The sequence below is a fragment of the Pyricularia grisea genome (assembly GCF_004355905.1).
Source record: "Pyricularia grisea strain NI907 chromosome Unknown Pyricularia_grisea_NI907_Scaffold_4, whole genome shotgun sequence".
NCBI classification, from domain to species: Eukaryota; Fungi; Ascomycota; class Sordariomycetes; order Magnaporthales; family Pyriculariaceae; genus Pyricularia; species Pyricularia grisea.
The window spans coordinates 472441-495755 of NW_022156718.1; the positions used below are offsets into that span (position 1 = coordinate 472441).

The window sequence follows — 23315 nt, forward strand, 5'->3', positions numbered from 1 at the left end:
GACAGAGTCAGTCAATTTGTATTTGAAATAGGATATGAAGGGGGATAGATAGGTCGCAAGCAGAGTTGGTTGATCTGCGCCTTTTTGGACCTGACTGTAGGTAGTCAAGACGGCCTGGGAGAATTAGACCTCCCCCCAGGGAACCCTACTAAACTACCTAAAGCTGGGTTGCAATTGATGTCAGCAATGCGCCAGTATTTCAACACCCCCACACCACTGACTGACACCCACTATAACCCGCACCCACACTTTTCTCAGTGGGCGAATTGAAACGAGAGATAGCATCATCACCATACATAGAGATTCTCAATGACGAAGGCATTTTTTGGGGAAAATACCAGGCGTGCTGCATACACCCTCGTATACTCCAGTTTCGAAATTAGCCTCCTTCGTGGTACCTGAATTTGAGATATGGCGCCATCGACAAGTGCCCACCGACGTTCTCACAGCCTTTTGCTGGTGCAAAAGCTGTTGAATCTTAGGGACGGCGCCAGTCCTCTCACACTCGTACTCGACTCATTGGACCAGACTGCCTGGCCTTTGATACGGGAATTCTCCCTTAGAGCCAAGGTTTGTTGCTGAATGGGCCTGCAGTACCGTGTTTCTTATAATGAATGGCAGTAAGTTCGCTGACCTAGTGGGGAATCACACTCGGAGTAGCTATCGAAGACCAAGATAGTTTTTGTGTCTTTCGCGACTCTCAAAAAGCCAGTCGAAGCCGACGTCTTCATCAAAGCTAGGGGCAAGTCGCTCCAGGCTCTGAGAAATGAAATCGCATCACATTTTTCAGACACCAAGACAGTTGCTCAACCAGAGGTCAAGGCTATAGAGGGATCAAGTGAGTAATATATTATTCTTTTGAAATTCCACCAGGCATTCATAATCCCACAAAAAGGCTGACAGCTCATCTACAGAAACACTTGTCATCATCGATTCACTAAATGCTCTGGCAGTGGCAGAGCCACGGCTACTTGCCGTGTTCCTGTCAAGCATCGTAACACCAGCTTCCTCAGTCATTGGGATCTACCATGCAGACGTTCCGCTGGTGCTACCTAGAAGTGGCCCTGGTTCCTTGAACGAGTACGAGCCGGAGCCCTTGACTGTGCTCCGCCATCTGGCTACGGCACTGTTTCGAGTTTCGAATCTCTACCAGGCCGTAGAGATCAACAAGGCACGGAACAGAAGCGAGCAGGAACCCGAGTGGGGCCTACGAGAGGGCCGTGAGGGGGTCCTGATCGGCCTGCAAGGAGCCATCGCGGGCGACTCAAGTGGTGGGATCGTTCTCGAGATGGAGATGAGGCGGCGAAGTGGTCGTGCTGTATCTGAAAAGTTTGTGCTAGTGCCTCCGGCAAATCCTTCTCGAGAAGGCACGAACGCCTTGGGTAGTGTCAACCTGCTATCGGATCACCCGGCGTTTGCCACCCCAACTGCAGAGGGAGAAGCAAACAATTCTAACCCTACCGGGGCTGAGGAAGATATGGAGACTACTTTCAACCTTGGGTTGACCGAGAAGCAACGCCAGGACAGGGACGGCATAGTGCTTCCTTACTTCGATGCCCAGACTGATATTGGTGGTGGAGAAGGAGGACGGATTCTATACGAAATGGGCAGAGAGGATGATTTCGATGACGAGGAGGATGAAATATGACAGGATGAGATCCGAGATACCCAATTAAATTAATACCATTTGGCAAAGTGCTCATTGCAAGAATGCTACGGGCATGGATGTCAGGTTGGTTTTGTTGCTGGTTGCGCCGTTATTCTGAGACTAACCCTAACCCGTATTTTGACATATCACACGTGATGTCTTCGGCAAGTTTCTAGGATTATCAGGCGCGACGCTCCGAGCGACCTGCATCCTTGCAACTGCAACTGCAACACTATCAGCTATTAATCAACAAACATCGGGCCAATAGCACACAAATCAAAATCCTTTCTGACCTGCCCGAGACGACCTAATTATCACGATCCCCTGTGTAACGAATACAACCACGTCCGAATCGCACCATGGCTGGAGATCGGAGACCCCGTCGCGACGACGGCAGAGAAAACAGCGGCGGATTTCGGAACCGCCACGAGTCCGATGGACGCAGGGACAGGCGAGACCGTGGCGACGATTACCGTAGAAGAGACGACGACCGCGATAATAGGAGTCGTCGGTACCGGTCGCGTTCAAGATCTGCAGACCGGGGAGGCAGCCATCGCGACCGCCGGCGAGATGATCGCGATAGGTCGCGTGACCGGGAGGGTAGAGACAGGCCTAGGAGACCACAAGACGACAACCGTGGTGATCGGCGACGTGGTGACGAACGTAACCCGACCGACAGGGAGCGCGGCTATAATAGAGGTAAGATTTTCAAACTCCACATGCTGATGGCACTTTTTTTTTTTTTTTTTTTTTTTTTTTTTGGGAAGTTTTCTTGATAGACTTTTTCGTAGCTGACACTTCTCCAGATCACCCTCCGCGCGACAGAGATAGCCGACGTTCAGCATCACCGCGACGCCGCAGCACAAGTCCAGGACGAGACCGGCGTAACGATCGAGAGACCGATCTCCCCACTAGGACCAGGGGAGGAACCGAGCGATCGGGCGCAGCCATGTCCGTCAAAGTAGGTAGCCAAGATGATGAGGGAAAACACGGCCGAGATCGCGACGATAAGAACTTGGATCAAGGCGACACGCCCATGGGGCAGAATGATGACGACGAGGACGATGTCGAAGTTGCGGAAGACGATGATGTTACTGCAATGCAAGCCATGATGGGCTTCGGTGGCTTCGGCACGACGAAGAACAAGAAAATTCTGGGTAACAATGTCGGCGCAGTCCGCAAAGAAAAGAAGACCGAGTACCGTCAGTACATGAACCGTGCTGGCGGATTCAACAGGCCACTGAGTCCGACTCGGTAGAAATCTCAGCAGGGTCTTGCGACGAAAGATTGATAACGACTACTATCCTGGGATGCGTTAGCTCTCTGCGAATTGTATGTATGCCTTGATACTTCTCTTGACAACCCTGGTTGCGATCTTTAGCTCAATTCAAATTATTCTTTCACTCTAGCTTGAGAAGTCACACCTTTTTCTAAGGGGCTCCTGAATTCTGCAGAAGCTTGACAAATCTGCTGTGAGTATTTATCCAAACCCTCTGAAATCTTTTGCTTGTCCACATGAACCTGCTCTGGTATGAGTATGGTCATGTGCGCAGACGTCTGTCATAAAACTGCTTGAGAGAAATGCATACCCATGCTCCCCTTTCCATCTCTCGAGGTGAAGAACAGATCACTTGTCTATCTATGTATACATACCTAGAGTTTGTCATCCCACTTGAAGAGGACCATGGGGTCTGCTACCCAGTAGGTCATGCCGAAGCAACATAGACATGGCATGGCGAGTTCCAAATTCTGCTCAGTCTCAGCGAACAATAGTGTAGATGTAAGCATATCATATCATCCGTGCGCAGCCCGTTGTTCAGGAAGAGAAAAGAAGATAAAAATAAAAATAAGAAAGGAACAAGCCTACGTCAAACCCTTCTGCAGCTTTACTGTGGTACTTTGACTGGGAGCTTCCTAGTGTGACAAATTTTAATGGCAGCTCAGGGAGTGTTTGTTGTGTCCAAACAGAGACAATATCTAGAAAACAGCCCTATTCCTCCTTAAATACCTACACCACACTTGAAACAACAGAAGCGTCACTGTTCGTACGTTGTGCACAATATACAATATGTTCTTTGAAAAATTCACATTCCAAAATGCCAAATTTATAAAAACAACCAGCTGATGGGCAATCTATCGACCTTCACTAGCCAAACAGCCTCAAACAGTCTCGATCCCGGCACCCCGCCATGCAAGGGGGGAGAAGCCGGCGTTGGGACCCCACACCTGCAGGGAGCTATACCCATGTCCGACCCTGGTTCGACCTACCATCGCCCCTCAACCGCCAACGTTCCACAAAACCTAGAGGTGTTACGTAGCTTCCTCTCAAATAGCTGTCACCAAACGTGGTCACAACTGATTAATGTTGGCTTGGAACCTCGAAGCTGCGGATGCGAGCTTGGATTGGAGCTTCCTGCAAGTCGCAAAAAAACAATTCCCGACAGGCATTCGTCACGGCATTGAAACCTAGGCTGGTCCACAGGTACGCGAAGACAAGCTCTTCGCTTTCTAGCTCGTCGTCATGACCTTTAAGCGCCAATTGAGGGACTTCCTGGTCACATCCGTCCTGCTAGGAAACCTGTTCGGGACTGTCAGCGCAGAAGACGAGTCCATTCTGAACACCGAGGTTGCGCGCCTGAACAATGATTCTCTACTATGGGGACCTTACAAGCCAAACCTCTATTTTGGAGTCCGCTCACGGACTCCCAAGTCTCTCAATTTGGGCTTGCTGTGGGCGAAGCTCGACAACTACAATGAGGTCCAACACCGTGAGTTAAGATTCCGCGTGAAATACCAAAAAACAAACAAAAACACAGAACCAGCTCTGATAGTTTTCTCACAAACTTCTTCCCCACGCAGACATAAGGTATACTTGCGAGCAAAATGAGGGCATGGCTGGGTATGGCTGGGACGAGTACGACACTAGGAGAGGCGGCGTACAGACCATCCACGATGCCCAAAACCAAATTGATATTAGCACATCCTTTGTCAAAATCCCCGGTGGCGCAAATGGTGGCAGCTGGGCGGCAAGGATCAAGGGAGAACTGCGACCAGACGCAGCCAAGGACGTCAAAACGGGCGTGTGGTTGTATATCACACAGGAGGGCCTGGGAAGTCTCGAGACCGTGGGCTCTGGCGACGACAACGGTTTCCCGGAAGACCTTACCCTCAAAGGGAGCTCGGAGACACTGGGTGACTTCAAAATCTTGGTCACTAAAGGAACTGGCGAGCATCCCGATGGAGATGAGGGGCTTGGTACGGAGCGTGATCTCAAAAAGACGTCGGTTCAGTCAATCAGCATTCCCGAGGATTCACTCTGGCAGGCAAAACCAGTCATCTTCCGTCAGCTGAAGGAACATATTGAGAAGATCCAGGCGCGTTTCGGTGAAGACAGCGCGCCACCGCCCTGGGACGTCTACGCTCTCCCGCACAAGCCTGGTGGCGGCAACACCCACATCGTCCAGAAGATATTCGAGGGGTCATTTGAGTTTGACGTCATCTTCAACAGCGCATCGGCTGCAAAGGAGCTTAGCAGCGACGACGTTACTCGGGAGATCCGTTCCACTACGGAGGCATTTGGCGAGCGGTTCTCTGATGTTTTCAACCTAAAAGCGCCATTTACTGCCGACAAGTACAAGAAGTTTGGCCGCAGCATGTTTTCGAACCTCATTGGTGGCATAGGGTACTTCTACGGAGATTCCGTGGTCGACCGCTCCTACGCTCCCGAGTACGAAGAGGAGAATGAAGGTTTCTGGGAGGAGGCTGCCCAGGCCAGAGCTCGTAAGCAAGAAGTTATGGAGGGACCTAACGAGCTGTTTACCAGCATTCCATCCCGACCTTTCTTCCCTCGTGGTTTCTTGTGGGATGAAGGCTTCCACCTGATCCCCATTGCCGACTGGGATATGGATCTCACACTGGAGATTCTCAAGAGTTGGTTCAACTTGATGGATGGTGATGGCTGGATTGCAAGAGAGCAGATCCTGGGTGCCGAAGCTCGCAGCAAGGTTCCCGCCGAGTTCCAGGTCCAATACCCCCACTACGCGAACCCGCCGACCTTGTTCTTTATTATAGACACATTCGTCGAGAGGCTGCGCAAGTCGAACGGCAGCATGCCTGCACACAAAGAGAAACTATCTCAGGGAGCGTCGGTTTCCAACGCGCACATTGAGAACCCCGTTGTAGGCACCGAGTTCCTACGCAACTTGTACCCGCTGCTGCGTAGACAGTATGACTGGTTCCGCAAGACCCAGAAGGGAGACATCAAGTCGTACGACCGCGAAGCATTTTCCAAGCGGGAGGCCTACAGATGGCGAGGGCGGACCGTTCAGCATGTTCTCACCAGCGGTCTGGACGACTACCCTCGCCCTCAACCCCCTCACCCTGGTGAGCTGCACGTCGATCTCATGTCTTGGATGGGTCTCATGACCAAGTCTCTTCTTAACATTGCCGATGCGTTGGGAATGCAGGAGGAGGTTGCTGAGTTCCAGAAGAACTTGGACGCCATTGAGCGCAACCTAGATGATCTGCACTGGTCTGAGCAGGATGGATGTTACTGCGATGCAACCATTGACGCTTTTGAGGAGCACCAGCTGGTCTGCCACAAGGGCTATGTCTCTCTATTCCCCTTCATAACTGGTCTCCTCAAGCATGACAGCCCGAAACTGGGGAAGACCTTGGATCTGATTGGTGATGAGGATGAGCTCTTCAGCCCTCATGGTATTCGCAGCCTGAGCTTGAAAAATGAGTTTTACGGTACGGCTGAGAACTACTGGAGAAGCCCAGTTTGGATAAACATCAACTATCTCACTTTGGTGCAGCTCAAGGTAAGAAGGACATATTTTTTTTTTCGTCTTGTTGGTATTTTGTTTTTGGAAAAGTCAACTAACTGTTTGATCAATGCAGAACGTTGCCAGTCAGGATGGCCCCTATAAGCAAAAGGCCAAGGATTTGTACACCAAACTTCGGATCAACCTCATCGACACAGTCTACAAGAGCTGGGAGGAGACGGGCTTCGCCTGGGAACAGTACAATCCCGAGACTGGCAAGGGACAACGGACGCAGCATTTTACGGGCTGGACTAGCCTGGTGGTGAAAATCATGACTATGGACGACTTGAGTGGGGATGCCGCTCCTCCAAAGGACCATGTGAAGGATGAGCTCTGAACCCCGATAGAATTGGGGAGGATAACTGGGATTGACAAATAAATGATAAATATACCCCCGAATTGAAGCACACTTCTGCGTCTGCGTGGGTCATGGGAAATGACGTGGAAGCAATTAACAAATAAATCGAGGCAATCTGGGAAAGACTTGCGACTCATTCTATGCTCGATGTACATGTATTAGAAATTCACTGTCATTAGTACGCACCATGGATGGCCTCTATCGTGAAGCTTTTTACGACACGTTTGCGGGTGCACGCCTCACTTAGACATTGTATATTCAGCGCCCGGTTATCAGCGGTCAACACCATCATTGCTCACAGCGTCCAAGTCTCTCAGCCTGGTGTGGGCACCTAGTTGCGATGGCTGGCATGTCGATGAGCTTCAAGACCACAACATGCAACTTGGGATCGATAGAAACTAGAGACAAAATGACGCCCAGATGTAACGCAGAGATCATCTCTATCTATCTATACATGGCTATTTGTGATATGCCAATATATGTGTACAGCATTATACATATGATATCAACTACAAAACATGATCTTTTACAGCTTCAGCACGAGCCAGTCTTTAAACTGGTCCGGGTATTTGTTCTTAATCTTTCCCAACAACCCACCGACCGGACCCTGCAGTAGCATGCCATCACGCCAAAGCTTCTCTCCAGCCAAGTGATTGATGAATCCGTCGGGTCCAGAAACGAACAACAGGTTCCGACCCTTAGATGAGCCCTCGCACCGACAGCCGGGACCTTCTCCAGCAGGTGAGTCGGTGGTAGTATGCTGAAGCAACAGGCTGGAGTGATAGGGGCATGCCTCGCCATCCTGTGCTGGTCCTGACTTCCTCGCAGAGATGGCCTCGCCCACGATGCCCTCGTCGATGAACTTCTTCTCCTCGTCCACCACGCACTCTAGGCCCAGCTTCTTCCCGTGTCGCTTCCTCATCCCGGCGAGCTGGTGCATGATCGAAGACCTCTGTGCGATGTCGGCCTTGACGCGATTCGCCCAGGTTATCTGAACTTCGGGCTTCGCTAGAGGCTTTTCTTTATCCGCATACCTATCCCCATCCAGCAGCCTGTGAGCGACCTGCATGGCGGGCGCGATGCCCGTGCCGCCGGCCAGGAACACAACCGCCTTGTCCGCAGCATCGCCGAGGCGCTCAGCAACGTCAAAGCCCAGGTACGGGCCGCGCAGCTCGACGATGGAACCGGGCCGCTTGCGGGCCAGGTAGTTGGAGACCTCGCCGACGTTGCGGACGTAGAGCCTGATCTCGCCGGCGGCGCGCTCCGCCTGGCGCTGGTCCTCGGTCTCGGTCCAGTAGGGCGGCAGCGGGGTGTACTCGCGCACGATCTGCAGCTGGGGCTGCTTGACCTCGACGGCCCAGAGGCCGTGACGCCAGGCGCGGTCGTAGACGTCAAAGTTGCTGTGCTCGCGCAGCTGCAGGTCAACGAGCCGACCCTCGCCGCCGCCGCGCCAGGGGGACAGGGACGACAGCCAGGCCAGGGTCGGGCCGCGCCAGGGCGAGGCGACGGTGCGGATGTGGCGGCGGCGCGGGCGGAGGGTGATGATGAAGCTATTGTCGGTCAGGACTTCCTTGGACACGACGGTGAAGGGGACAAAGGTCGTCGTGTTGAGCTCCCTGCCGGTGAAGAGGTACTGGGCCAGTGAGAGTGGTCCGCATTGCTGCTTTGCCCAGTAGTAGAAGCCGGTGAGGGTGCCGCCTACTCCCAAAGTGACCAATACTATCTGCAACCATGATATGGGTTCCACTTCTGGTGGTGGAGGAGGAGAAGGAGGTGGTGGTGGTGGTGACTTTGCCGTCGGGTCGGCAGCGGCCTTAACTTCCCCGAATGGTTGGTTTGTTGCTGTTGCAGGATCTGCATCTTTGTTTGGTTGTTGGGTCTCCTTCTCTAGATCGGCAGGTGTGTTGGAGGAATATGAGCGGGACTGCCAGTGTCGATGATGATTTGAGGGACCTGCAGACTGCTTATGGCAGCTGCTCTCCAGCCATGGTAAAGAGCGAGAGAGAGGAGGACACGCTCTGGAGCTTAATTTTTTGTTCAAGCCATGCGACGCGACTGCACGCATGCATCTTGGAAAGTTCCGGCTCATAATAGAATCAGGCCAGCAGATTAACCCAATGTGCAAGATGCAAGATCTAAACTGTACCGTATCACTTCACTTTTTCGTCTCTTTTAATCTTCTGTTGGAAGTGCACTGACAGGTACCTAGTCTAGAGAAATCACAAAGTGAAAAGGCATCGACCGTGCGTCAGACAGTGTGAAATTAATTGGTGCTAATTCAGTTACACTTGGTGCAGGGTAGGAATCAGCCTCATAGCATAAATGTTCCCAAAACCAAAGATGAGATAAATTGATTCAAGCAAAGGATCCTGAGCACTTGCTACATTAAAATTCTAATACTAGACTACATATAAAACTCTAGAAGATTACAATTTTACAGACGTAGAATGTCGCGAGAGGGCGTGATACCACCTCGGAAATGCTCCTCGATTACGTTTCCCTTCCGAATCGTCTCGTGGATGATTCCCTCCACATGCTTAGGCTCAACTCTTCCATACCAGATACCATGACCTGCCAGCGGATGCGGTTGTCCCTCATTAGTCTGCAAGCTAGGCGGAAGATAGATGATCACATTGCCGGCAAACTTGTGGCCGCCAATGTGACTGATCAGGCCAACCCTCGAAGAGGGCTTCTTGTTTACACCGTCATCACTCAACTTATCCACCGGACCAGTGAGCACATCGACACCAAGTCGTGGTAGAGCATTTTCAAACTCCGCCCTCAAAAGTGGGCCGTAGATACCACAGCGCTGATCCCGACCTCCGTGACCACAAATGAGCACGAGGATATCATCAAAACCTCGGACGTCCCGGACAAGCCGCTGGAGCTCTGGTTTTCGGACAAGGTTCTCTCGATGTTCAGGAGACATCGCATCGTGTGCTCTGTGAAGCTTCTCCGGCAGCAGATACCCCTGTGCCAGAGCTTCGAGCTGCTCAGACGAGGAGCCCCTTTCTACAGACGGCACAAGCTTGAAGTCTGGCAGTAGGAGAATAGATGTTCCCGCCCTCCCCGAGGATTGGAAAGAAGCATTGAGAACTGAAACGTTGTGATAAGGCTGCCAGAGCACAACGGGGGAACAAAAGATGGCAAAGACTTACCGTCAGCATTTCACTCCTGCCACATGTCTTTCTTTTTTTTGCTTTCGGAACCCTCTTTCTTTTTCAGAGAGACGGTCGCCCGTTGTTCAAACTCACATCGCTCAGACTTCCGCCGCGGCCAAAGAAGGCTCGCAGGTCGGCCGCTAAATTGTCGCCGCCGTCCTCGTCCTCAATCTTGGACGGCCAGTCGTCCTTGCCCGTGCAGACCAACACGTGCTGCTGGTACGCCGGCATCAGGCCGTTGAGTTTCGTCCCGTAATCAATCTCAAAACCTTCTGCCATGGCAGGTGTTGACTGACAGGAACATGTTGGCGGAGGGCATGCTTCAATGGTTGGAAATGCATGCTTGCGGGGTGATGTGGATGACGATGCCGATGCCGATGACGACGATGCCCATCTGCATTTCCTTGAGGTGGCGCGAACAAGACCGGGTGGTGCCCTTTTCAGTGCTTTAAGAAGAAATTGTGACATGGCTGGCGATCAAAAGCAGAACAGATAGGAATAAAAATTGCTATTAAGTCGACTCGTCAATTCAACAATTTTTTTTTTCTTGTAATTTTTCTTTTTCTTTTTTTTTCTTCTTTTTTTTTTGGAATGAACGAGGAAAGGTGTGTTTGTGTTTGGGTTGCGGCTCATTCAATTCGATGCACGACGGTGGTTTGGTGTGGTTACGCCCATTTAGTGTCAAGCTGAGTCAATCACATAATTAGACTAGGTACCTACCCCTGGTTTTTGAGCGCTAACCACGCAAGCCACGGTCATGGATTTCATAAAGTACAGGGACCTAAATACCTACCTAGGTAATAATAAGCCCATACAGTTACACATCTCAAACTCTTTCATTATATATCCATCCACGTGGCTCGACCCAGCAGCCACTAACTACAGCCCGGGTAAGGTCTATACTCGTTGTCTGTACTGTACAAGTCCCAGGACTAATCAAAATACTGCCTTCAGAAAATGGGTATATCCTTTTAACCTGTCCTCACTTTGACCATCTTTGCCAAAACTTCCAGCGTGACTCTCCCGGTGCTTCTCTCTTTGTCACCTTGTCTCTGCCCCTGATGCGCAAAAAATACACTGGTATGCCCGCTACCACAAACGCCACCACGATCAGGGTCTGCAAAGGCTGTGCAAAGACTGCTCGGCTGAGCAGAAACAAACTGACGCAGCAAAAGATGACGGGCGTCGTGATCCAGGCCTTGTACGGCCGTTCCAGCTGTGGCTCCTTGACCCGCAGGATGATGAGCCCAAGCACCGTCAGGAAGTAGAATGTGTACCCCGCCACGCCGTAGAACGTCACCAGAGTGCCGAACTCGCCCACAACCACATACGCTGCAGTAAGAACAGCGTTGACAATCAGTGCCCACACCGGGGTGAAGAACAGGCCAGTTTCCTCGTCGGCAACCAGCCTAGCAAGCATCTTATTGAACCAACTTTTTGTCCTGGTTGTCGTAAGGGCTGTCGGCTCGCCTGTGTTGCCTATTCCAATCCTGCCCAAGAACGAGGGGAAATATCCTTCCCGGCCAGCAACATAAATGAGACGGCTACTGGTGAAGGTGGAGCTGTTAAGCGAGCCAAAGCACGATGCGCTTACTATGAGCGCCAGAATAAGGGACCCGATCGGACCAAAGACTTTAGCACCGAACATGACAGCAACTGTGTTGCTAGAGTTGATCGTCGCAAGCGGGAGAACCAAGAAGTACGATACGTTGGCGAGAACGTAGGAAATAATCACCAGCGGCATCGCCGTGTGTATGACCCTGGGCAGGTCTTTCGTAGGGTTGCGGAATTCTCCAACTACATAGTTGGTCTGCATGTGAAAATGAAGAGGTTAGCAAGTATTTTATAAGTACTCCCACAGGAAAATACCACGGTCGAAGGGAACAACTAACATTATCCCACCCATCGTAAGCCCACAAACCGGCATACAGAGCCACCGCCCATCCTGCCGTGTCTGCTTTGGTACCCTCGAACCATGCGCGATTCTTCCAATCCATATTAGGCTCTCCTGAGTATGTCAAGCCCGTCGTTGCGACAACAATTCCCGTAATAGTGACGCCGATCAGAGCAATAAACTTCAAGAACATGAGCAAATCGTTTAATCTCATTCCGAGCCGCGTCGACACACAGTTGAGGAACGTAACAATGAACAGGCCGACAAGTGCGACGGACTTGTTGACCCATGGGTTTATGGTCTCCGCCTCGGCACCAATAAAGGCTCGCACCAGATACTCGCCCATGATTATGGACACGATGGCAGCGCTGCCGGGCTTGAGTACCAGCACTGCGACCCAGGCAAACAAAAATCCCGAAAGCTCCCCCATGATCTTGGCGAGGTAGACCTGCGGTCCGCCATTGAGGGGTATAGCGCCACCAAGTTCCGCGTAGCTGGCAGCTCCCGTCCACGCTAGCACGCCCGCCAACACCCACACAATGAGGGATGCGCCAGGCGAGCCCACATTTGCGTTAACCTGGCTGGGCGACGAGAAGATTCCGGAACCGATGATCAAACCAATTATAAGCGAGAGTCCATTAAGGTATGTGAGCGTCTTGTGTTTCTCAAGCGAGCCGCCGCCCAGTCCAGCTGCGCCAGGCTGGCCGGGGGCTGTCGAAGCGCCTAATGGCGCGTATCCTGAGCCGCCAGCCGTGGAAGAGAGAGGGAAGAGGTTTGCGGCAAGGTCGAAGCCCGAGGAAACTGAGAATGAGCGGTCCTGGCGATTCGGACGACCGGCCGATGCTGCGGGGTTAAGGGAGTCGAGAGGGTCGTCGCGCTCGAGTGAGGCTTTGCGGGAGGAGGATATGCTTGGTCGGGAATCGGTGTCGGCGGTGTCCTCACCAAGCTGGCTGGAGCTGGCTAAGGATGCGAGTTCGAGGGAGTCGCGGGCCTGCGCCTGTCCCCTGGAGTACAGAGGCGGCATCGGAGCGGGAGGATTTGGGGGGACGTCAACCGCCCCTCAAAGAAAGCCGATTCGGGGGGTTAATTAAATTGAATTGCAAGAAAATATCTCGTCGTTGAAAGCAACTCGAGGTGCGAGAGAAAGAATTGCTAATTTAGAACGCTTCTAGACTAGATCGACAGGAAGTTATGGGTGGCTTGACCATGTCATGTGTCCGGACTGGTGGATGGTTTTGTCGACTGAACCCAGTAACGTGAAGCAAAAAGGCCGTGTCGTGTCTGGAACAGTACGTCGCTCTGGAGGTGGTAATACAGCACTGACGAAAGTGTCCGAGTCGATGCGAAGCTTGCAGATGGGGAAAAAAATAAAGAATCAACTAACTAATTGATTACAATAACCTATTACGACCCCGGACTCAACGGGAACCAATTGATCAAGACAATGAAAAGAATCTGAACCAAGGCTATGAAGAGAAACAAGAAGTATTTCCGAATCTAGAATGTGTGCATCCAGTACAACAAGTCTTCGATCTTTGTTGAATTTCGTGTAATGAATTACCTGCCGCACCCCCTGTCGGAAGTGGGTGGATCAGCGCCACACATGGAGTTGAGACTTAACGATGGTACATAGAAAAAAAATACAGAAACAAATCCCCATCCATTGGGATGACGGAATATTTTGGCGTGAAATCAGTACGAGAATTGTTTGTTGGATTATACATGTATGAACACCAAACTCAATGCCCGAATAACTTGCCAATGACCACAAGTAATTTTGCTTTACGCAAAGGGCCCTCACTCCAAGCTTTGCGGCTCAAGGCTTGGCAGGAGATCAAAGATCGTCATACAATCTCCTTCTCTATTCAAATACTGGATACGGATCCATTTCCAATCAGTGCATCCCTAGCCCGCTGAGCGAGAGGGTGGTTGTCTCTAAATTACAGGGGGTGACCTTGGGTCACGCAGCGCACGTGTTTGCTGTGGTACAGTGGCTCGTCTACAACCTTTACGCGACTTGCAATACAGCGTATTGAAAGAGAAACAGCGAAAATTAATATCAATCAACCCAACGAACCAACTATTTTAGGCAGCGACATAAATGCATAGAAAACCACACGCCTCTTTCTTGTAAACTCGTTTTAGTCGGCTCATCTCAAAAGAAAAGAAGAAGAAAACTTCGGTGCAGCAATTCGACTTGCTCACAATCAGAATGTTTTCAAGATGACTTTGACCTTTGGGAAACTTCTTGGTCGATTCCCAGTTGTCGCCAGAACCAATGGGCACAGTCTATCAAACTGTCATCATGCACTTTCTCGCCCATTGGTTCTCGGTCGAGCACCGGCAGGCTTTGTTGGCCATATAATTCTGCGCCGGGCTTATTCGGATCACAAGCGACTAGATTTGCCGGCGCTCGACCGCAAATGGAGAGAAAGATGGGCCGCTGAGAAAAGGGCAACCGGTACTGTAGATTCGAGTTCTGCTCAGGACTCAGTTTCTACACAACCCGAACCGGACACTTATGTCTTGCCCATGTTTCCATATCCGTCTGGCTATCTTCATCTAGGCCACCTCAGGGTTTATACCATAGCGGATGTCATAGCTCGCTTTCGCACCCTTCAGGGGAACAAAGTTATGTTGCCGATGGGTTGGGACGCTTTTGGCCTTCCCGCTGAGAACGCTGCCATTGAGAGAGGTATTGATCCTTCTGTATGGACCAAGTCTAATATAGCTAGGATGAAGGAGCAACTAGACGTCATGAACTCGTCTTGGGATTGGTCTCGGGTGGGTTCTTTTTCTCCCTTTTTTGTTCTTTGCTGGTCAAAACCGCCTGCTAGTCGCCCACATCCATGCTGATTTGTTTTATATACTTGACAGGAAATATCAACGTGTGACCCTGAGTTCTACAAACACACTCAGAAAATATTCCTTCTCATGCATGAGAAAGGACTTGCCTACCAAGCAGAGGCCGAGGTCAACTATGATCCAGTTGACAAGACAGTACTCGCCAATGAACAGGTAGACGCTAATGGGTGCTCCTGGCGTTCAGGTGCCAAGGTTGAAAAGCGTCGCTTGAGGCAGTGGTTTCTCAAGATTTCTGAGTTTCGCGAGCCCTTGCTTCAAGACCTCGACGTCCTCGCAAAAGACGATGCTTGGCCCGAAAGAGTGCTGACGCAACAGAGGCATTGGCTGGGCAAGTCCACTGGCGCCTCGGTCAAGTTTCCCATATTGGCGGGCGGCAATGACGTCCACCGTGCCATTGAGATTTTCACCACGAGGCCCGATACCCTATTTGGCGTACAGTACCTTGCTTTGGCCTCTACTCATCCTATTGTGCTTGACTTGGCGAAACAAGATCCCGAGCTTCGAGCTTTCCTCGATACCCTCCCAGGACTACCCCAGGATTCGAAAGTTGGGTACCTTCTACCAAATTTCCGAGCTATAAATCCGCTTGCCTATCATGAGGACACGCCAGATGCCACAAAGACCTCCATACCCGTCTACGTCGCCCCTTATGTGCTGGGAGACTACGGCGAAGGAGCTGTGATGGGTGTCCCAGGACACGATGCACGGGACCATGCTTTCTGGCAGACACATCGCTCGGAGGAGCCTGTCCGTGTTGTTCTCGCCGCCTCGGAAGACGAATCCACCACAGCATTTCTCAACGAGCCTTTCCTTGACCATGGTGTCATGACGGCGGCAGGGGGGCCTTTCCAAGGCAAGCCATCCCATCAAGCCGGTGGCATGATGATACGTATGCTCGAACAGGCAGGCCTTGCCAAGCCGATTGAGAAGTGGCGTCTTCGTGATTGGCTTATCAGTCGTCAGCGGTATTGGGGAGCGCCCATACCCATAATTCATTGCAAGTCTTGCGGAGACGTCCCCGTGCCAGACGAACAGCTCCCTGTGGAACTGCCCCAAGTCGACGGGCATTGGGCCGAGCGGAAAGCTGGAAATCCGCTCGAGACGGCTGAGGAATGGGTGGAGACCACATGCCCAAAATGCAGTGGACCAGCCAGGCGCGATACAGACACCATGGACACCTTTGTGGATTCGAGCTGGTATTACATGCGCTTCATCGATCCTCACAACAGTGCCGAACCGTTTTCGGTCGAAAAGGCAAAGACTCTCCTACCTGTGGATCTGTATATTGGAGGCGTGGAGCATGCTATTCTGCATCTTCTCTACGCTCGTTTCATTTACAAGTTCCTGATGTCGTCTTCTGACTCGGCCAAGCAAGTCAACACCATCCACGAGCCCTTCAAGAGACTTATTACCCAGGGTATGGTTCACGGTAAAACATTCAGCGATCCCGCCACGGGTCGCTTCTTGAAGCCAGACGATTATGACCTTACGAACCCTGGGAAGCCGCTTGTCAAGGCCACTGGCGAGCCAGCGTTGGTGACGTACGAGAAAATGTCAAAGTCCAAGCACAATGGTGTTGACCCGACAGATTTTATCGCACAGTACGGTGCAGACGCAACACGCGCCCACATGCTGTTCCAGGCACCAGTCTCTGACGTCCTTAATTGGGACGAGAATAAGATTTCAGGCGTAACCAGGTGGCTCGGCAAGCTCTACGAGGCGATCCAACGACTTGAGGGTCGCGCCACCAGTGTCGATACTGCACCAATGACTTACTTGGAGGAGACGAGGGGCAAACCAAGCTGGGATGCCGATGTGACCATCTGGCGCCATGTTCAGCACACAATCCCTTCGGTTACAGCCTCATATGAACGGGTTTACTCGCTGAATACGGTCGTTTCGGACCTCATGGGCCTCACCAACACCATTCTCGCAAACCGCGACGTTGCCAGCGAAACGATCCAGGTTGCGGCAGCGTCTGTCCTGTTACGCATGCTCGCACCCATCACGCCCGCCTTTTCGGATGAGTGCTGGAGCATCTTGCACTCACCGTCTGCGGATTCCATATTTGCTGGCCCATCCTTCCCCGAAACCGATGGATCTCTGGATGTGCTTCAGCCGAGCACGCAGAAGTGCGCTGTTCAGATCAACGGAAAGCTTGCTGTCGTGGCCGAGATTCCGCAGCCACCGGCAGACCTCAAGGACAAGAAGGCTGTCGAGGAGTGGATCGTCAAGCAGATCCTTGAGAGCGAGAACGATGAAGTCAAAGAGAAGCTGGCGCGCCGACAAGGATTGTCCAATGCCAAAACTATTGTGATCCGGGGCGGGAAACTGGTAAACTTTGTGCTACCAAAATAGCCTTGGAGAAAGTTGTAAGATAAAGGTATAATACAAAATCTGTAATATAATATTGCATCCTTATACACCTGAACACCGTGAATAATGGCAAATTATTCCTCACGAGCCTAGATCCTGCAGCAAGTAACATGACCTCGGATTGTGACACATAATAATAAATCATGCATCTTCTCAATGATCTGGCGAACGCATCGTCATTTGCTGTCTGGCCTCTTCTAAATTGCCTAAGGTAGAGACAGGTACACTGGAGTTCAGAACAGGCAGCCTAGAGGCGATTAGGAGTGTTGACTTCGTTGCCAAAACAGTGCGAAGAACTTCAGGCAAGCATTGCCCAGTAACCAAGCTTTTCGCCGAACAGGCAGCAAACGCGCTCTCACCTGACCAGAATGGGACGCGTCCGTGCTAGGAAAAGTTTGCAGCTGAGTCATCACAAGCAGCTGTACCCACCCATCCGAGCGGGTATATTAACCCGCGTCCGCCGACCTTACGACCTCTGAAAGCTGCCCTTTTTTCCCTCCTTTCGTTCTTCATTCTAGTGCACGGGTTTTACGCATATCAGTGAGGATTCGTCCGAGATTGCGTTTTTGCTAGTTGAAAACTACATACCTGACCACTCCATGCGGGCTTCGGCCTACATGGGAATTTTTGGAACACAAAAAGATCTCATTGAGGATTTTTGTCCTTTTTGTTTTTTTTTCATTGCATCGTGACCCTTGCGGCGCGTTGCGAAGAAGAAAATTATGTACACCTGGGAATGCGACCACGGATTCTATTTTTGCAGTATCTACCATAAATTCGTGGGTGACCGATGCGACGAGTCTTTGAGTGTAGACTGATCTTTTGAGCAAGATTACAGTTGCACCGCAGTAAACGAGGCTACAAATCGTTCGTCGTTGCAATACGACCACGATGATCGTTTTGCTTTTGTATTTTGTTGGCGCATGTTAGATTTACACATTAGCACGATGAATTCGACCTGTCACATCTTCTTTTCTAGCACTCCAATCACCCTGCGAAGTGTACACGATGCATGTTATGTATGGTAGTTGGAAGAAATTATGAAAAACCGCCATAAATCTCTTGCTTACAGCACTTGTTGGACCAGCTCCAGGACATCAAAGAAAGCCTCCCTTGCGTTTGCAGCCTCTGCTTTGCGCATACCCAGACCAAGAACCAGGCTACGCTTCTCGTCTGGGTTTCTTGTGGACAAGAAGCTAGCTATTTGCGCGGCGTACAGTTGGCCGATAGTCTCGCGCTCGTCGCCTCCAGCACCAAGAAGTGTGGTGGCAGTAAGGTGGGCGGGTGGCAGAGAGCCGATGTTTGACCTGGGCAGGGCCATATCTACCATCGCTGACGACGGCGCTGACAGCTGAACTTGGAACTAGACCAGCAATAAGGCAGTTAGTATGGAGGAAAGGGGGGTCTATATTCTTTTTTATCCTCATTGCTTCACATATAGCCATTTTTCGGTAAACATACCCATTGTGCTAGTCGCCCATCTTGTGACAGAGTAACCATAATCTTGTCCGAGAAGTTCATCGATGTAGCCTCTGTGGGAACGCCATTCACATTCCCTGTTGCGCTCCTCGATGGCGCTGGAAACGAGTCAGGTCTCGGTTCTTGGGTGGCCATAATTGCAACGAGCTACTTTACTCCAAGAGGTAGTAAGTAATAATATCTTGTTTACATTCCCAACCCAGCGGTAAAAGTCAACTGGAGCAGCGCCGTAGCTTGATGATATGCTCTACAGTTATTTTGCTAGTAGCAATGATTACAGTGCGGGAGCCTCGCCCATTGCCCCGCACTTTCTGCTGGCATTTGCAGAGGAATACAGTGCGTGCTAAATCGAATCTGCTTGTAACTGCGGACCCACTACCCCAAACGGCAGAAATTCTGACCGCCAAAATTTTGTCCGGCCCAGTGATTTCTACTGTCTGCTGGTGTCTCTGTCTAGGTATGCTTTCTTGCTTGCCACAAATTGCCGCCGTTTTCCTCATCTATTTTATTCTTCTCATTCAGTTTGGCGGTGTTTGAAGTCTCCATTGGCTCTATGCGTGGCTAAGCAATAATTTATGCCACTCACTATCGAGCAACTACTTCCTGCTCACTTAGCTCTGTATTCTCTGCGTACTTTGCGCAGTGGATACCATCAGCCAAAATGCCCAAGTTTGTTCCTCGACAGAGGAAGCGCAAAGTGCTTGATAGAGAGCGCGCAGCTGCTGCACGCCAATTCGAGGAGTGTCAGGATGCTGCCGACTCGGCTGAGACCCCTGAGGGTGGTCACGTGGCTACAGAAACCGCCAGGCTGAAGGCAAATCTACGAGACAAAGGAGTTCCTGTGTCTGCCAAGAAGGCCAAGCGATTAGAGAAATATATTGAAGCCAAGCTGAAGAAAGATGAGAACAGGGAACTTTTAGCCAAGCTAGCGGCTAACAAGGTCGACACGAGCCTGTTCTCAAGCAGCAAAACCCTGGGACAAACCAAGCAGACAAAGAGGCAGGCTTTGGCACAGGCGCTGAATGAAGAGAGGGCCGGACTACCTGGGGACGCTACCAGGGAGGATCTGCTCTATGAAAAGCGCGAGCAGAAAGATTTATCGGACCAGGAAGAGGATTCCGAGTCCGAGGATCAGGTGCAACCCAAGCCGCCTGTACCTGTCTCATCGACCATTGCCCCTGCAGCGGAATCAAAGACGACTTTTGCTGCTGGTTCGGGTCTCAAAAGGCCACTAGAGGTGGATGATGATGGTAGACCTGTGATTCAGAAGCGCCAAAAGCGAGGAGGCGTGAAAACGAAGGTATCCTTGGCGCCTCAACCTCCAGTTGAGAACAGCGATTCAGACGAATGGGGTGGTTTCAGCTCAGCCGAGGACGGGAATGATGTCGAGGACGAAGATTCGGATGCTGAAGAAGGGTCCAGTGAAGATGATGAGGCGTCGGAGGCGTCGGAGGACGAATCCAGTGAAGATGGATCGGACTCAGCCGACGAGGACGGCGGCGATTTACCACAGAGGCGATCGGCATTCAAGGAGTGGGCTCAAGCACAACGAAATGAAGCGCTTGGATTTCAACCCTCTACATCGACAGTTTTGGAGATACCCCGACCAGCAAACTTCAAACCAAGACCAATGGAGCAGGAACCTCTGCCGCCTGAGCTTCAGCCTACAATGGATACGGGTCGAAAGGCATTCCATGTTGCAGTCGCTCGCTCGCCCGAAATTCAGTCAGCGCGACTAGCTCTTCCGGTTGTCTCCGAAGAACAGAGGATTATGGAGGCTATACACAACAACAACATTGTTGTCATATGTGGTGCAACCGGTTCAGGAAAGACTACTCAGATTCCCCAGTTTCTCTTTGAGGCTGGATATGGTTCACCTGATTCGCCGACTCCTGGGATGATAGGCATCACTCAACCAAGGAGGGTCGCCGCTGTGAGCATGTCAAAACGAGTGGCCGAGGAACTGGGTGACCACTCTCAGAAGGTTGGCTACCAGATTCGATTTGAGGGCACAGTCAACAAAGACACCGCCGTCAAGTTTATGACAGATGGTGTGCTGCTTCGGGAAATTGCACAGGATCTCGCCCTGCGCAAGTACTCCGCAATAGTGGTTGACGAGGCCCATGAGAGGAGCGTGAATACCGACATTCTCATTGGTATGCTCAGTCGTATTATCAAACTTAGGGCAGAAATGGCCGCAGAAGACCCAACAGTCAAGCCCTTGAAGCTTGTAATCATGTCCGCTACTCTGCGGATTGAGGATCTGACCGAAAACAAGAACTTGTTTGCCACGCCTCCCCCAGTACTCGAAGTCGAGGGGAGACAGTACCCAGTCACCATGCATTTCGCCCGCAAGACGCATCACGACTATGTCGAAGAGGCGTTCAGAAAGATAAGCAGAGGTCACAAAAAGTTGCCGCCAGGCGGTATGCTTGTCTTCTTGACTGGTCAGAATGAAATAACCCAACTCAGTAAGCGGCTCAAGCTTCAATTCAATGGAGTCACATCTGTCAGCGCACCCCAAGTCAGGATATCGACACAAGATGCACCAATGGAGGCCGAGGATGTAGACTTTGGCGATGCGCTTGATGTAGAGCAAGACGACTATGATGATGGCGAGGGTTCTGAAGGGGATGAAAATGAGGAGGAAGAGTTCAAGATTGAGGAAGAGGAGGCGGGTACTGGTCCTTCGCGCATGCACGTGCTGCCGCTTTACTCTTTGCTTCCAACAAAGGAACAGATGCGCGTATTTGAGCCACCGCCAGATGGCAGTCGTCTCGTTGTGCTGGCTACAAATGTGGCCGAGACCAGTTTGACGATTCCCGGGATACGCTACGTTTTTGACAGTGGCAGATCCAAGGAACGCAAGTACGACCAGCTGACTGGAGTACAAAGTTTCGAGGTTGGCTGGATCAGCAAGGCCAGCGCCAATCAACGCGCAGGCAGAGCTGGTCGTACTGGGCCTGGTCACTGCTGGAGGCTCTACTCGTCTGCAGTGTACGAGAGAGATCTCGATGAGTTTGCGCTTCCTGAACTTCTTCGTACATCACTTGAGGGAGTGGTACTTCAACTCAAATCCATGAACCTCCAGCATGTCGTCAACTTTCCTTTCCCTACACCCCCCGAGCGCGACAGCCTAGTCAAGGCTGAGAAGCTGCTCAAGTACATCTCGGCAGTCTCAGAAGAGGGACGCGTGACACAAGTGGGATACACAATGTCCATCTTCCCCCTATCGCCACGCTTCTCGCGGATTCTTCTGCTTGGTCATCAGCATGACTGTCTGCATTACACCATCACTCTTGTTGCTGCCCTCTCTGCAGCAGAAATATTCATTCCGGAGAACCAAGCGATCCCTCAACTGGCGGCCAAAGAAGACGGTGCCATTCGCACCAACGACGATATACAGGCAGAAACAAAACAGGCTGCCATAAGAAGGCAATTCAACGCAGTGAACAAGAACTTCTGCTTCCTGGATGACAAATCAGATGCCATAAAGATGCTCCAGGTTCTTGGCGAATTTGCTCACGAGCCAACAGAAAAGTGGTGTGAAAGCCACTTCGTCCGATTCAAGGTTCTCAAGGAGGCGCAGAAGCTCCGCCAGCAGATTGTTCAGCTGCTCAAGACAAACATACCATCATTTGCCAACATCAATTTCCAGGATAAGCTTGATGCACCTACTGAGAAGCAGGTCAAGGCACTCAAGCAAATGGTGGCAGCTGGCTTCATTGACCGAGTTGCAATCCGGGCGGACAAAGCACCTACCCCACCAACACAGTTCCGGCCCCCGAGACGTGCTATCGATGTTCCATACATACCATTATCCCCTCTCGTTGTCGATGGAGGAGGGTCTTCTGATGAGGAAGAAAAACTTGTTTACATCCACCCGTCTTCCCCACTGGCGCATCTGAGTACCAGCGAGTGTCCAGACTACATAATCTACAACTACCTGCAAAAGCCGGCATCGCTAGCTTTGGAGGATGCAGCCAGGAAGCCCAAGACACGGATGCACGCACTCACAGACATAAATGGGGCTCAACTGGCCAATTTGGCCAAACGTACTCCATTGATTAGCTACGGGAAACCCATCAAAGTAGCCAACGACGATGGGAAGACACGTGAGGCCTGGCTCGTCCCATACATCAGGGCTGAGGGCACGGGGGGGATTGGATGGCCGCTACCAGTGCAGAAGCTGAAACAGAAAAGGGTCGCTGGGAAAGGTTGGGTTGTTGAGTAAAGACCATGGAGTCAACTAACGCCGAAACCGGGGGTATCTGAGACGGGAGCGAAATGTTGATTAGCTCGTTTGGAATATGGATATGAAAGTGCAAGAACCGTTCACAACCCACAAGTACTGATCGCAGGACTGGATGATCCCTTTACATCCTCCTCAATGACAACGTTTCCAACATCAAAGTTTACTGGCCAATTCTAATGCCCGACTCGGTGGCCCTCTGCTCTAAATGGTTTGAGCTTCTGCCTAAGTTTTTTCTAGCATCCGATGGTTCCCTGGTTTGAGGGCTAGTTAAGTGTAAAAAAAAAAAAAAAAAAAAAAATAGGGTCCAAGTCAATTTTCAGACGGACTGTTTGATAAGACGAAAGTTTAAAACCTACAAAATGCTCCGTAGTGCACTCGTTCCAAAGGAGCAAGATGTAAGTTGGCCCATAGTAAGTTTGCATACGTATCTGGCAAGTTCCAAATGTTCTTGCC

At 51.2% G+C, this 23315-nt stretch overlaps 8 protein-coding genes across 8 annotated transcripts; 5 read left to right on the plus strand and 3 right to left on the minus strand.

The window, feature by feature from the left end:
• Positions 1–411: 411 nt before the first annotated feature.
• On the plus strand, positions 412–1671 carry PgNI_06867 (uncharacterized protein; the record flags this gene model as incomplete). Its single annotated transcript, XM_031126886.1, has 3 exons — positions 412–570; positions 661–838; positions 915–1671. 3 exons carry the CDS (start codon positions 412–414, stop codon positions 1646–1648), a joined length of 1071 nt encoding a protein of 356 aa, XP_030980872.1. The 3' UTR covers positions 1649–1671.
• A 204-nt stretch (positions 1672–1875) lies between these two features.
• Positions 1876–3558, plus strand: PgNI_06868 (uncharacterized protein). Its single transcript, XM_031126887.1, has 3 exons — positions 1876–2347; positions 2455–2980; positions 3058–3558. Exons 1-2 carry the CDS (start codon positions 2008–2010, stop codon positions 2904–2906), a joined length of 792 nt encoding a protein of 263 aa, XP_030980881.1. The 5' UTR covers positions 1876–2007; the 3' UTR covers positions 2907–2980; positions 3058–3558.
• Positions 3559–4033: 475 nt separating this feature from the next.
• PgNI_06869 (uncharacterized protein) lies at positions 4034–7041 on the plus strand. The gene is made up of 3 exons (XM_031126888.1): positions 4034–4416; positions 4508–6471; positions 6551–7041. Exons 1-3 carry the CDS (start codon positions 4170–4172, stop codon positions 6809–6811), a joined length of 2472 nt encoding a protein of 823 aa, XP_030980880.1. The 5' UTR covers positions 4034–4169; the 3' UTR covers positions 6812–7041.
• A 317-nt stretch (positions 7042–7358) lies between these two features.
• On the minus strand, positions 7359–10566 carry PgNI_06870 (uncharacterized protein; the record flags this gene model as incomplete). The annotated part of the gene is made up of 3 exons (XM_031126889.1): positions 10087–10566; positions 9275–9947; positions 7359–8719 (listed from the first exon to the last, which is right to left on the minus strand). The coding sequence occupies exons 1-3, from the start codon at positions 10459–10461 to the stop codon at positions 7359–7361; spliced, it is 2409 nt and encodes an 802-aa protein (XP_030981468.1). The 5' UTR covers positions 10462–10566.
• A 152-nt stretch (positions 10567–10718) lies between these two features.
• On the minus strand, positions 10719–13229 carry PgNI_06871 (uncharacterized protein). Its single transcript, XM_031126890.1, has 2 exons — positions 11886–13229; positions 10719–11803 (listed from the first exon to the last, which is right to left on the minus strand). The coding sequence occupies exons 1-2, from the start codon at positions 12909–12911 to the stop codon at positions 10976–10978; spliced, it is 1854 nt and encodes a 617-aa protein (XP_030981469.1). The 5' UTR covers positions 12912–13229; the 3' UTR covers positions 10719–10975.
• A 757-nt stretch (positions 13230–13986) lies between these two features.
• PgNI_06872 (uncharacterized protein) lies at positions 13987–17110 on the plus strand (the record flags this gene model as incomplete). The annotated part of the gene is made up of 2 exons (XM_031126891.1): positions 13987–14671; positions 14765–17110. Exons 1-2 carry the CDS (start codon positions 14111–14113, stop codon positions 17108–17110), a joined length of 2907 nt encoding a protein of 968 aa, XP_030981470.1. The 5' UTR covers positions 13987–14110.
• A 974-nt stretch (positions 17111–18084) lies between these two features.
• On the minus strand, positions 18085–18801 carry PgNI_06873 (uncharacterized protein). Its single transcript, XM_031126892.1, has 2 exons — positions 18590–18801; positions 18085–18491 (listed from the first exon to the last, which is right to left on the minus strand). The coding sequence occupies exons 1-2, from the start codon at positions 18740–18742 to the stop codon at positions 18195–18197; spliced, it is 450 nt and encodes a 149-aa protein (XP_030981471.1). The 5' UTR covers positions 18743–18801; the 3' UTR covers positions 18085–18194.
• Positions 18802–19268: 467 nt separating this feature from the next.
• On the plus strand, positions 19269–22841 carry PgNI_06874 (uncharacterized protein; the record flags this gene model as incomplete). Its single annotated transcript, XM_031126893.1, has 1 exon — positions 19269–22841. One exon carries the CDS (start codon positions 19269–19271, stop codon positions 22839–22841), a length of 3573 nt encoding a protein of 1190 aa, XP_030981472.1.
• Positions 22842–23315: the final 474 nt, after the last annotated feature.

Excerpts from the sequence above, each read along its gene's own strand:
- PgNI_06868 (XM_031126887.1), top strand. The coding sequence starts at position 2,008 with ATGGCTGGAGATCGGAGACCCCGTCGCGACGACGGCAGAGAAAACAGC. Across the intron at positions 2,348-2,454 it reads GGAGCGCGGCTATAATAGAG|ATCACCCTCCGCGCGACAGA; the intron begins GTAAGATTTTCA and ends ACACTTCTCCAG.
- PgNI_06873 (XM_031126892.1), bottom strand. The coding sequence starts at position 18,742 with ATGGCCACCCAAGAACCGAGACCTGACTCGTTTCCAGCGCCATCGAGG. Across the intron at positions 18,492-18,589 it reads ATGGGCGACTAGCACAATGG|TTCCAAGTTCAGCTGTCAGC; the intron begins GTATGTTTACCG and ends TTGCTGGTCTAG.
- PgNI_06869 (XM_031126888.1), top strand. The coding sequence starts at position 4,170 with ATGACCTTTAAGCGCCAATTGAGGGACTTCCTGGTCACATCCGTCCTG. Across the intron at positions 4,417-4,507 it reads CTACAATGAGGTCCAACACC|ACATAAGGTATACTTGCGAG; the intron begins GTGAGTTAAGAT and ends TTCCCCACGCAG. Across the intron at positions 6,472-6,550 it reads TCACTTTGGTGCAGCTCAAG|AACGTTGCCAGTCAGGATGG; the intron begins GTAAGAAGGACA and ends TGATCAATGCAG.
- PgNI_06871 (XM_031126890.1), bottom strand. The coding sequence starts at position 12,911 with ATGCCGCCTCTGTACTCCAGGGGACAGGCGCAGGCCCGCGACTCCCTC. Across the intron at positions 11,804-11,885 it reads CTTACGATGGGTGGGATAAT|ACCAACTATGTAGTTGGAGA; the intron begins GTTAGTTGTTCC and ends TTTCACATGCAG.